General features: G+C 40.6%; 1 protein-coding gene across 3 annotated transcripts in view; it reads left to right on the top strand.

Annotated features, from left to right (window-relative positions):
• Positions 1 to 717: 717 nt before the first annotated feature.
• The window catches only part of ccser1 (coiled-coil serine-rich protein 1), a 77,194-nt gene continuing 65,217 nt past the window's right edge, over positions 718 to 12,694 (top strand). For all 3 annotated transcript variants that reach the window (XM_026917097.3, XM_026917104.3, XM_053236087.1), the window contains exons 1-3: positions 718 to 893; positions 1,816 to 2,961; positions 10,248 to 10,432. In XM_026917097.3, the coding sequence (XP_026772898.2) occupies positions 1,842 to 2,961; positions 10,248 to 10,432 (1,305 nt within the window). In that variant the 5' untranslated portion in view covers positions 718 to 893; positions 1,816 to 1,841. The remainder of the gene's footprint in view (positions 894 to 1,815; positions 2,962 to 10,247; positions 10,433 to 12,694) is intronic.

The following is a 12,694-nucleotide window of genomic DNA, read 5'->3' as shown; positions in this document are numbered from 1 at the left end:
TGGGTGTGAATGAAAGCTTCTCACAACTGGTCAGGTTCACCTTTAAATAACCACCTGGCTGACAGAACACATAAAGATGTTCTCCTCCCATAGTGCAACATCAGCTATATGATAACCTAACTAAGGATGCTGAGAAAATCTCACACCCAAGCAACCTTCATGCTTCAGTTACCAGACCACCAAATCACAAATAATATGAAGTGCACTAAATAGGCTGCAGTAACCTTCCCTCCACACGCTATCTTAGTAGTCTTGGAGAGAGCAAGGGGATATTTGGGTTTCAGCCATTTAATTTTTTTTTTTTAATATTATATTATATTATATTATTTATTTATTTGCAAGGCATAACAAAACATTAAACATTTACAGGGGTGAATATATTAAACAGGAAGAATCAAGAAGGTTACAGTAAATAATATTCTGAAATGAACTCTTATATTAATTTAAAATTGGTACACCATAAGAGTCTTACAAGCAATTAGATTATATGAATTCTTTAAAGAATATAGATCAAATATAGATCAACATTTTTCTTGAAAAAAAAAAAGAGAAGATATTTTCTTTGAAAATACATTTATGAATAAAATTTTGCAAGGAGTAGTAATAAAATAAAAGAGTCTAACTTCAAGGAATCACCAAAAAACTAAATTTTTATTTTTTTTTTTTCCTCACTCACCTGTGCACTGATGGTCGGTGATGACAAGGTGCTCACGTCACTGAGGCAGCAACGCGGAAGTGGAGAAACAGGCTCCACGTCATTGTAGGTGCACTACTGCGACCAAGCCATGGGGTTTGCTGACATGTAACTGAAGCTCCCAGCTACTGAGCCATAATAGCGTTTGTCCTCGCAGGCAAGCAGAGCAGCGACGGTTTCCAGAAATTGGTTTCTTCAGGTACTATTTTTATTCTCCGTCTCGGACACTGTTGACCTAGCATGGATGTGACTAGCGTGTCAGGGCTTGCTATTGTAGCGCGCGACGCTAACATAGCCTCCTCCATAGCGTTGCATTACTGACACACACACACAACCTCTGCTGCATTCGCTTGTGCACACACAACCTGCGCTGTTCGTCTGATATAAACCGGCTCCATATGTCTTATTTTCGTGCTTTGCTCCTGACTCGTTATTTACTTCCTCCTGGACCATTAAAATATTACCAGAGCTGTCAAAAATCAAGCCCAGTCTCTTGGATGCCACTCTGATTAATGGTGCTGACGTCATGTGATTCCTAGTAATTTGTGGCAATGATTTTATTTTCTCTTGAACTTCGTATGATATAAACATTTCTCTTTTCCTAACTGATCGAGATCAGGTGCCAGATCTGATTTGCCTCTGTGCTTTAAAGTGCTGCAGGCTGTCAGGTGTGTGTCACATCACTCAGCATGATGTGAGTCTGGATGCTGTGCAGGTGTTCATGTGTAAGGGGGAAAAAAAACCCCACATAATTAGCTTGTCTTTATATTTTTTCTGAGTGTTTTCATTTCGGAACTCCACATTGCCATAAATCCTATGTTAGGAATAGAGTAAAACCTGCATTCCATTGATAGGTGTGTAGAAGAGGGTGTATCTTTTACAGTTTTGTGTGAAAGCATGTGTAAGTTCTTAGTCACGTTCACGCTTCTATTTTTACTCTAATAGAAAACGCCTTGTTTTTACAGTAAGTACGACTCCTTACGTGCAAGCCAGATTTGATTGTTTTCATCATGAGCATGCACTACTTTGTGTAAATATTATGCTGTCACTGAAACTACAACCCACAGTTATTACAACTGATATCATTTCCATGTATACTGACCGTGTTTTTATGTTAACAGATTGACAGCTTTGGTGCTTTTCCCTGATGGGTGAATCAGGGCCACGCCGCTCCACCCTGGTCTCCAGGTTGCCTATCTTCAGGCGCAGTGTAAGGAAGAGGCAGGACTCTCTGCCATCCTCTCCCTCCTCTGGTGGTGTAGGCAATGGTGTGCACACTTCATCTCCCTCAAGCACCAACTCGAGCTCTAGCAGCACGGGAAAGCGGCGCAGCCTTTTCCGAACACCGTCCATCAGCTTTCATAGCAAGAGGAGCAGCGAGTTACGCGCCGATTCCAACCAACTCGGTGCAGACAATCGGAGCCGGCTGTCCGAACCGGGCTTCAATGACGGTTGCAACCACAAGGCACGACACTCGTTTGGATTTGGTGGACACAAGAAGAAGCTCAGCCGCTCCCAGACAGAGGACTTTGAGAAAGCTCCAGCTAACCGCAATGTTTTCATCAACTGCATTAGCTCAGGGACGAATGAGGGAGATGATTCAGGTTTCCTTGATGATGTCAGCAGCAAGAGATCTTCCAAACCAAAAAAGCTGCTGCCCAAGTCCTTTTCGGCCCACCATCGGTTTTCCAAGAACTCCTCTAACCAGGTTGAACAGAATCAAAGCAAGGACGATGCTCCCAAGACAGGAACTCCAGGTTCCTGGCCTGGAGAACTTGCAGAGAGCTCTCTACAATCTCCCATAGTTTCTGAGGATCGCACAACAGCCCTTACACCCTCAGACTTTGTCCATGTCACCGAGGACACTGTCTCTGAAGTGGATGCTCTGCCTGTTCCGAGTCCAGCTGAAGTCCCCCCTGAGATAATCACCCAAGGTGTTTCTACCTCACAGACATGCGCCAAACCAGATCATTGTGCTATGGAGAAGCCTATACTGCCAGATATGAGCCAAACTGCCAACACACAGTGTGAAAGTACCACTGTCCAAACAGAACCAGAAACATTGAATGAAGCAGAGGAGCAGCACCAGGATCAGATCGAAGCCAGTGAAAACGAACTGAACCCAGAGCTGAGTGAGGAGAGCAGCTCCAATGCAGAGCCCAGAGAAAGAACACACCGAAATACCGTGCTGGTCCAGCAGCTAGGAAAACCAGCAGGCCTGGGCAAACTGGAGAGCAGGCCAAGCTATCTGAGGAAACCTCACACAGGTATGACGAAGAGGAAATTTAGGGTGGTATTGTGGGAAAAGTTCACGGCATGATAACCAGACAACTGCAGGTATTGTTTGTTTCAGTATATACAGGTTTTTGTTCTGCTGCCATCATTTACATTTTCAGAGATACTCACAGAACTGCACTGATGTCTCTGTGGAAAAAAATATTCTCATGCTAGTACAAACAGTCTATGGACTAAAAATACCATAAGGCTGTTACATATGAGTTAATGCAAGAGTTAGTACAGCAAAGTGATCATCATATTTCAATTGAATTATCATATTTCAATTGAAGCCGAGGATCTCTTTCAGACGTTAGCCATTGTTTCATTTAGTTCCTTGTTTGTTTTGCCAGTGAGCAAGAGAAAGAAAATTGTCTAGCCAGAGACTTGATGTTTATCAGGTTTTAATGTATGATCTTTAGTCTGGTTTTAGTTTCAATTTAATTACATATAAATTTGTTTGATGTAATTTAACACGATGTGTTTAAAACACTATTCTCGCTACTCGTGACCTGAGACTGCGCTTTGAGGGAGCATTATATACCACAAAGTACTGTAATTAAAGTAGGGTTACGTGAGATATGTGGTACATGGTATGGCATGTAAAATTCATTTTCATCCTAGAACCTGATGAACAGAATTTGTTTGTTTTTGCTCTTCATCGTCTAGAACTCGGCAACCCTTGAAGGCCAATCCCAGCTTTAGATGATCACAATGGCAGTATAATGTGACTGCTATTGAGTTAATCCTGTTTGGCTTTTACATCCTGGCTGTTACTAATTAATTTTTTCAAAAGTTTAGTCATTAGGGAAGTAGGAACTGTTGTCTGGGCAGCTTCAGCAGCAAGTATGGTGTATTTCAAGTTTATAGTAAATCATCGGGTTATGTTAAATAAAAATCATTCGGAGAAGTGGGGCATATTGGTCCTGAGCAGAAAAGTACAGGTAAAACTTGTACAAAAAAAAAAAAATCAATGAACAGTATTTCAATCTTAAAGAAAACATCTATTCTTTCACAGAATCAAGCAGTAGAATATCACAAGATTTTTTTTGTTTGTCTGAAATAGAGGTGTGTGTCACTTACACATGATTCTGATTTGAAAATGAAGTCCATTTATCTTCCCCAATATCGACTTGATAGTATTAGTTCAAAAGCTCCACTGTTTGACAGTTTGGTGTAACAACAATAGATCATGCTTTGACATTTGAAAATACACAAAAGGCCAGGATTTTTTTTTTTTTTTTTTTTTTTATATAAAATGTTGGTGTGCATAGAAGAGATAGGAGGAAACAATACTTATCTTGTATATGGCACATTGATTGGTTTTTGGTGTGATGGGAAGTGCTAGACACCACTAAAGGTGGCAGTCTAGACACCACTAAAAAAAAAAACTGTTGTCCCTTGAGCTCAATACAGGAAAAATCTGGCCACCTCAGAGGTGTGAACTGCACATGGGTCATTTTACTAATCTGAATGTGCTGCCCAGAAATTCAGGTTGAACGCCTGCATAAGACGAGTCTGCATACAGAGTAAATATTGACTTAACTTAAGTTGCTCATTTAAGTCACCAAATCTGTCCTCTGTTAACATGTACATGTTAAATGATGACATATCTGCCATGCCTAGGATATTCTGTCAAAAATACACATGCCTTTTCAGTCTATCTACAGTGATAGAAGCCATGCTTTTAAAAGCCATGGTTCTAAAGGGATATACAGTCATGGGAAAAAGAAAGTACACCTTCCTTCAATTCTATGTTTTTATTTATCAGGGCCTAAATAACAATTGTGCGGTCCTCACCAACTTGTGTAAACAAACAAATAACCTCAAGTGACAGCAAAAAAAAACCCCACACATTAATATTTTTTCGACATTCAGAAACCAGATGGAGAGAAAATAAGTACACCCTGTGATTCAATAACATGTAGAACCACCTTTAGCAACAATAACTTGAAGTAAGTTTTCTGTAGGTTTTTTCAGGCTCGCATTGTTTGAGAAATTTTGGCCAACTCTTCTTTATAACACTGCTTATGTTCGCTGATGTTTGAGGGCATTTGTTTCTGAACAGCTCTCTTAAGATCCTGCCACAGCATCACAATGAGGTTGAGGTCTGGACTTTGACTTGTCCATTCCAACACCTTGATTTTTTTTTTTCTTCATTAGCCATTCTGTCTTGTTGCATGACCCAATTTGGGCTCAGCTTAAACTGCTGGACAGCTGACCTCACATTTGTCTCAAGAATATTCTGGTATAAAGTGGAGTTCATCGTTGTCTCAATGACTGCAAGTTTCCCAGCTCCTGTGGCTGCAAAACAATCCCGAATCATCACCCCTCTACCACCATGCTTTTTGACAGTTGGTATGAGGTGTTTTTTTTGGTGATATGCCGTGTTTGGTTTTCGGCAAACATGGTGCTGTGTATGATGACCAAACATCTCCACCTTGGTCTTATCAGTCCAGAGGATATTGTTCAGATGCAGTTTTGCATCTGCTGCCATATTCTTTTGGAGAGAAGTCTTTTTCTAATTGTGCTGTCATGAACAAATATATTTAATGTGCTTACAGAGGCCTGTAGGTCACACAGTGTAGCTCTTGGGTTTTTCCTTTATGTCTCCGAGCATTAAACGGTCTGACCCGTGGACTGAATTTGCTGCGACGCCCACTTCTTGAAGGCTTTCCATTTGTAAACAGTCCTTCTCGCTGTAGAATGGTAAAATGGCTTTATAACCCTTCCAGACTGATGAGCAGCAACAGTTGGTTCTCTGAGGTCATGGCTGATTTATTTTCTTCTTGGCATGATGTAGACACACACCTGAATGCTCCCGAACACCAAACTGCCAAAAGTTCTGCTTTTATAGAGGTAGTCACACTTCTTGATGATTAACTAATCTTGTGCATTTCATTAGTAGCACCTGGCTGCTAATTACTCTCTTAATGATTGTGGAAGTGGGTATGGGGTACTTATTTTTTCCCACCTGCTTTCTGGACCTAACATTTACATTTACGGCTTTTGGCAGACGCACTTATCCAGAGAGACTTACAATTATCTCATTTATACAAACTGAGCAGTTGAGGGTTAAGGGCCTTGCTCAAGGGCCCAGCAGCGGCAGCTTAGTGGTGCTGGGATTTGAACTCTCAACCTTCTGATTAGGAGTCCAACATCTTAACCACAGAGCTTTTTTTTTTTTTTTGTGTCACCTGAGCTTACTTGTTTATTTGTAGAAATAGGAAAGGACCACACAATTGTTGTTTAGGCCCTGATAAATAAAACACAGAACTGAAAAAGGGTGTACTTTCTTTTTCCTATGAATGTATTGTTACAGTTAAGATACTGGCAGTGAAATGATAGACACTGTGGAACTGTTTTTTATATTTATTGCTTCATTTTTAGTAGACTTTGTTGGGTTAAAGAGAAACAGCGGGGTGAATTGCTCTGTTATGTTGTGTGCTGCCTCAGGTTTGAGTTAACACCGCTTCGTCTAGCTCTAGTTTAACAATTCTTCCATTGCGCTCCTCAAAAACATTATTGCTTCTGCCCACTGAAAACATTTCTTTCGATGCGGTGTGACTTTGCTGTTTCTTTCCCTCATGGCCTACAATTTTGTAACGTTATATTCTCCTGAAGCTCTCACTCCGGAATTCCTGTGGCTGAGATTTTTTTTATGGAAGGCAAACTTTGTTGTTCCACTGTATTAAATTTCTTCCTGTGGAGAGGTAATCTACATGCTCCCAGTGTCTTTCTTCTGTTTCTTAATGCTTGTGCTGGAGAAAGTGAACTTTACACAGTGTAGTTGTTAATTTACATTAGTATGAGATTATTCTTAGATGTATTTTTGTCATGACCTGCCTGTCATTGCAGTTGAGCAATGACGAAGGCTGTTCTAAGCATCTCGATGAATTGCGTCATGTCTTTAGGGTGTTAATATGTATATTCGATGTATTAATAAGATTCAATTTTTTTAAAAATTTTTTTTTATTGCTTACTATATACCTTGCTGAACTCGGCTGTAGGCATAAGCACTGGTATTTGTGCTGCAGGCTTGCTTAACTAATAATGTTAGAGTAAAGTTTAATCTGAAAAGCTTCTGAACAATTGGGGTAGGAATTATGTTTACCATATGTAAGTATATTAAAATCTCAATTTATCTAAAGCACTATGTTGGGAAAAAAAAGTTCTTGTCCTATAAGAGTGCTTACTCCCTTCTTTTGATTTTATTCATTTAAATGTTGAGAATACATAGAGGACCCAGTGGTGTCAAGTTACATAAATGAAAACAGACAGAGATTAAACCATAAGAATCAGAAATGAACGTTAAGTAATTAATTTACTTAGAGTGGCACTCACCCAGGCATATGATTAACTGTATAAATGACCTACAGTAATTACAGGATCCGGCTTGTCTGAAGTAGTACAGTATGTAGTCTGGGCATTTTAGAAGATGTAGGTTGGGTTGAGTAGACCTTGTTCATAATTTATATAATTTCCAGACCTACATCAATAGATACCATCTTCCCCTTATAACTCTATATAGTGTGTTCTGCATTTTGAGTTATTTTGGTTAAATTATACCAGTTTGTTTTGAGTGTTGGCTAAAGATTAGTTGTGCAGACTTGTCTTCACTGCACATGCGTGGTCAACACCGCTGCTGTGTCAGGTGTTATTTATGAGTGTGTAAGGATATTTTTTACTTCACCCCTCCTAACCACCAGGAGTGGTGAAAATTCTCTGGATATCTTCTTTAGCATGTGTGCATGCATACACATGTAGACCTGTAGCAAAGTCTCACATGAGTGTGCTCATAGTGTATTATTTGATATAAATACTTTTGACATATGGTTAATGTTCCCTTTCCAGTTCTCGCTTAGATCATGTCGGGCTTCCTTTTACCTGGGAATAGACTCCTATCATCTCCATTTTCTATTTTTTGGAGCTATTTGGAACCTGGTGGCCACTATCTTGAGTTGGGTTCTCTCAATATCTTGCTAGCTTTTGTTTTCCATATCTCCTGTGCTGTCTGCGAGTTTGATATAAACTGTTCTGTTGCTCGATATGGCACTCACCTCTCAGTGCCTTGCTGGGTGCATCATCTCTTAACAATTTTCTCAACATTTTCACACCATTCACTGTCTGGCAACCCGCAGGCTTTGAATATGTACGGCTCGCATGGTTGAGTGATTCTCTCCTGCCATACTACGTTCTGCACCCCTGAGCTTGCAATGTTAGCTGGACTCCACTAACACGCATGCAGAGGCTGGAGTTGGGCTTCTCTTGTTTTTTTCTGTATCCCCCATGATTGGGGCCTTCCTTGGAACTTCAGCATAGTCCCACAGCCCCACAGTCTCCTCATTCCTAACCCCTCTTTCTCCCCACTGAGCTATTTTTTTCAATCTTTGGTGATTCATTTCCACATCCCACAAGTTCCACATCCCCAGAAGTCAAAGACTATCATGCCTGTAGCTCCATTCTGTTAGCATGTTTGAGTGCTTTCTTATGCCACTGAGTGGTCGAGGCGTTATGTTTTCGGGTTGTCTGTCCATGCATCCATGTGTGCCTCTGAGATTCTCGTTATTGCGATATCTCAAGAACGAGTAGAATTTATACCGCATTATCTTTGTAACCAGCAGATTTTGGAATTCATCCAAACAGGGTCAAGGTCACAGGAAGGTCAAATGTCTGAAATGTTATTTTTTCAATAGCTTTCTTCATGTTTGAAGTATAATTTAAGGATATTTCTGGCATATCCTTAAATAACCAGAAGGACTTGACCTTTTTGTGGTGGAGGCATCCCTGTAGACGCTGTTGGTGTCAAGTTTGCCGTGTCTTCTTTGATAACGCTAGCTTCTCAAGATTGGCCACGGAATATAAGCATAAACACCAGATTTGTCTCTGGTGCCTCCACATTGATCATCTTAGAGAAGTAGTCTCTAAGCCGATTCACAATGAATCTGAATTGGCCTCTACCAGGCCTTGATAGCCACCCTCATCCATGCCAGTTGGATTGGGTCCTGACATCCATCCTATAACACTGACTTTGCTGGCACTGGTCATGGTGCTGGTCACAAAGGTTTCGACTATTTAGAGAGCATTACAGGAACTTTTAGACCATCTGCTACACCAGAACGGGCTCCTTATGTAACATGACGGATTACGAGCAGGTTGCCCTAGACCACATCGCGTTACTGGTGGTTTCACTGAATGAAGCGCTACATTCAGGTGTACAGTACACAGCCTATGCAGATGAGTCGATGACATTCTGGTGAGGTCCTATGACATTGCCTTATGTATAGTGTGTAGAGGCAAATTGTTTGCTGCTTGCATTGGAACTGGTCCAATATGCAGCTATCAGTGTCTCAAGATGGCATCAAGTGTGGTTCACACAATCCATATTGACAGGCACTTGTTATTCAACCCTGTGAAAGTAGGCCATATGGGACAGTCCACCTTTCTCGGACACATTGATTTGTTCATTCTCATGAAAAAGCTCCCTAATACCAAAGCAGGCCATACAATTCTTCAGAATGAAGGTAGATTCGTTGAGAATGCTGGCCACTCCATGACCCCAATGTGTGCCAGACATTATTACACTTGCGAATTGGATTCAGGCAGGACACTATGTGTGCAACCGGCTCCTGTTCAATGCTAGAATTGTAATTGCAGCTGCAACAGTAGTAGCCTTGGGCCTGTGGCTATACCCCAAATACCACAACAGACACATCCTTATCTCAGGGAAAGGGGCACAGTCTCTAATTCGCTGGAGATATGAAGCTTTTCCTATGAAAGGGTTCGGGGAGCGGTGCCCCATCAGAGAGATGGTCACCATGGATGCCTTCCTCACTGGCTGGGGGGTTGTGCAGCGCCACTAAGACACAGGAAATGTGTGGAGCCTCATTGTGAACCTGCTGGAACTTGGAGTGGTCTGTCTATCCTCAAGTACTTCTTACTGGTTCTTACATCGATTCTGACAATGTTATTTCTGTGATGAGCTAATAACTATAAGCAATTAGCACAATTCTATATTTTTATTTTACAATGCCTGGATTCATACAGTTGGGGGGAAAAAGGAAATAGAAAAAGAAAAAAATATTGAGAACTGCAGTACTGTCTCAGCTGGATGCTAAATAAATACACTAATGGTTGCTTCAATTGGTGATTGGTTGTTGTATGTATTTGTTTGCTCATTTTCCACACCAGTGGCAATTTCGAAGGAAGATTGCTTATTTTATGTTGTTCCTGTTTTTGTAGTTTCACCCCTCACCACAGTTTGTTTCATTTTCCACAGTGTCCATGTGCAGTAGTATGAGCCCACGCCGTGAGGTGATACGTTTGGAGCGGAGGCTGCGCTCAGCTTCAGAGGGAGCCGGAGGACCAAGACTTCACCTCAACCTTAAAGAGCATACCTGCATGGAGAGCAGCATGCTGGCCAAACACAGAACCAACTCCACGTCCTCCAAACTGGGCAGCATGGTAAGCAGGGTCATCAAGATCAAACGACTTTTTATATTATATGCTGATACCGAATGTTAATTTTTGAACCATGAAAAAAAAGTAGATGGAGGCGATTTGCATAAATTCCTCATTTAAATATGGTATGAATTTGAAAGAAGGAACACTTACTATCCCAACCTTAATAACACTGTGTTAAAGCATCCATTCCACACCTGATCAAACACATTTTGGACCATAGCTAACTAAATCAGCAAAAGTGTGTACACACACTGCAGCTCTGTAAATGGATGTGCCTATATACAAATATAGTGCACTGCAGGGGGTAAAAAGGTATACTAACTAGATATAATGAGTTATATCCTGAAGTCGGTAGCTCTGTCTTTTAATATGAGAGTTGGATTCGTTCATCTCCCACACATATTTCCCTTGTGCTGCAAAAAAAAAAAAAATAAAATCTAGAATATAATATGCTCCATCAAATTTACTGTGGTCTCTCAGAGATTTGCTTGTCCCTCTTTGGGAGTTCTGTGCATGCTCTTCTATCGTGCATGCTTGCAAACATTTTTCTTTCTCGCTATTGGCCTCTCACTCTCCTTAGAGATCTGTTCAAATGCTAATCTTTCACAATTGACCCAGGACCACCTTTACACGAATCCATCTTTTTTTTTTCTTGTGCCGAAGTGAAAACATGCGCACGCACACTCCAGCTCTTTAAGAGGACAAGATGCCATATCTGGAGTAGACTTAACTAACGTAGTCATATCCTCCATTCTTTAAAAGATTAACTTTTCACCCAGGGTGAAAAACACAAGTCTTAACTGAAGAGGCAAATCTGTTCACATAGGCTTGCTCAACAGTACATGTTTGCTTCCAGAGTCACAAAGGTCCTGCTTCCTTCTCCTGCCTTTTTGTGACAGATTTCTTACTTCAGCACCTTGGCTGAGTAAGCACAGTTGGCTGATGTAAACGCTTTGAGTGCAGACATTTTGTCTTAATAAATCTCTGAATAGTAACTTTGCATTAGATGTTTTATGCATTAGACGCTGTACAAGATGCTTTGTAGTTACAGATGGAGATTTACCTTGAGTGCCCTGTGATAGCATACACTTGAAATAAGATATTTATGGAGTTCTGAAACTTGCCTTGGCTGATATTGTAAACCCAGGGGCTTAGAAATCACATTTCTATGAATATTTGTGAGTGATTTAAGTAATTACACTAATCGGAGTGGTAACCAAAACTGTATTCTTGAATTCAGTTTATTGTAAACTCTAGTCAAAACTGCGGGTTAACCAGCAACTTGGCTTGTCCTCTGTTGTACTGTAATTACAAGGGAAATAAGGTTTGTGAACTCCATGGCCTCTGAACTCCACTCAGAGTTGTTTTAATGGTATTGAAACCTAGAAAGTGATATAAAACCCTGTTTGTTTCTTCTTCTCTCCTGCACCAGTTAGTGCAGATGTTGGTTAGTGTTCAGTTTGAGCAGCAGGAGATCAACAGTTAAAATATCGGCCCTGTGTAAACATTTCGTGGTTTCTGCAACAGACATTGGACAAGTGATTTGCACTCACTGATTATGTCAAGTTTTGAGAGGGGGGTACAGTACCCGTGGACTTTTCCACTATGGGTTTGATACACCACTTCAAAACACGGCATCCTGATCAATATGCACAAAACAGCTAAACAACAGAAGCAAAATGGAAAGTCCCTGCTAGCATGCCATCTCCTCAGTTCTTGAAGAGACAAAAAAAAAATAAAAATCACAAATGACAGGATCCACGCTCACAGTGTAACTAAAAATAATAATGCTGTCGGTTGTTGTGGTTGTTGGACTTTGTAAGCTAATAAAGCATTTCGAACCTCATTACACAGTGACTAACATACACTATTTTTCAGATAGATGTCTACCAGGAATGCAGAGGTTTTTTTTATTTTATTTTATTTTTTTATTATTTTTTTTACACTCTGGTTAAATATCAGTGTGTCTTTCCCCTGAGAAACTTTACTTCAAATAGCACAATAAATGGCTCTCAAGGCCCCTCGAACACTCTCAGTAGTACTTCAGTGTGTATTAGCTTCAAGACTATTAGAGCCATATTTATTAAAAATGGTGTGTAAGAGCAGGCAGGGGGTAAAATATAATGGTCTGGCATTGTTCTGGCTCTGCAGTGTATTTATTACTGCTGGTTATGTTAATTAGCAGGAGTGGAATGCAATCGATACAGTCTCCACAGCAATATGAGACAGACTTGCTTTCCGTAGTGTTTGTGAGTGCAGTAC

Source organism: Pangasianodon hypophthalmus, chromosome 8 (genome assembly GCF_027358585.1).
Source record: "Pangasianodon hypophthalmus isolate fPanHyp1 chromosome 8, fPanHyp1.pri, whole genome shotgun sequence".
Classification (NCBI taxonomy): Eukaryota; Metazoa; Chordata; class Actinopteri; order Siluriformes; family Pangasiidae; genus Pangasianodon; species Pangasianodon hypophthalmus.
The sequence above is the reverse complement of the archived record's forward strand: the minus strand, read 5'-3'. Positions and strand labels throughout refer to the sequence as shown.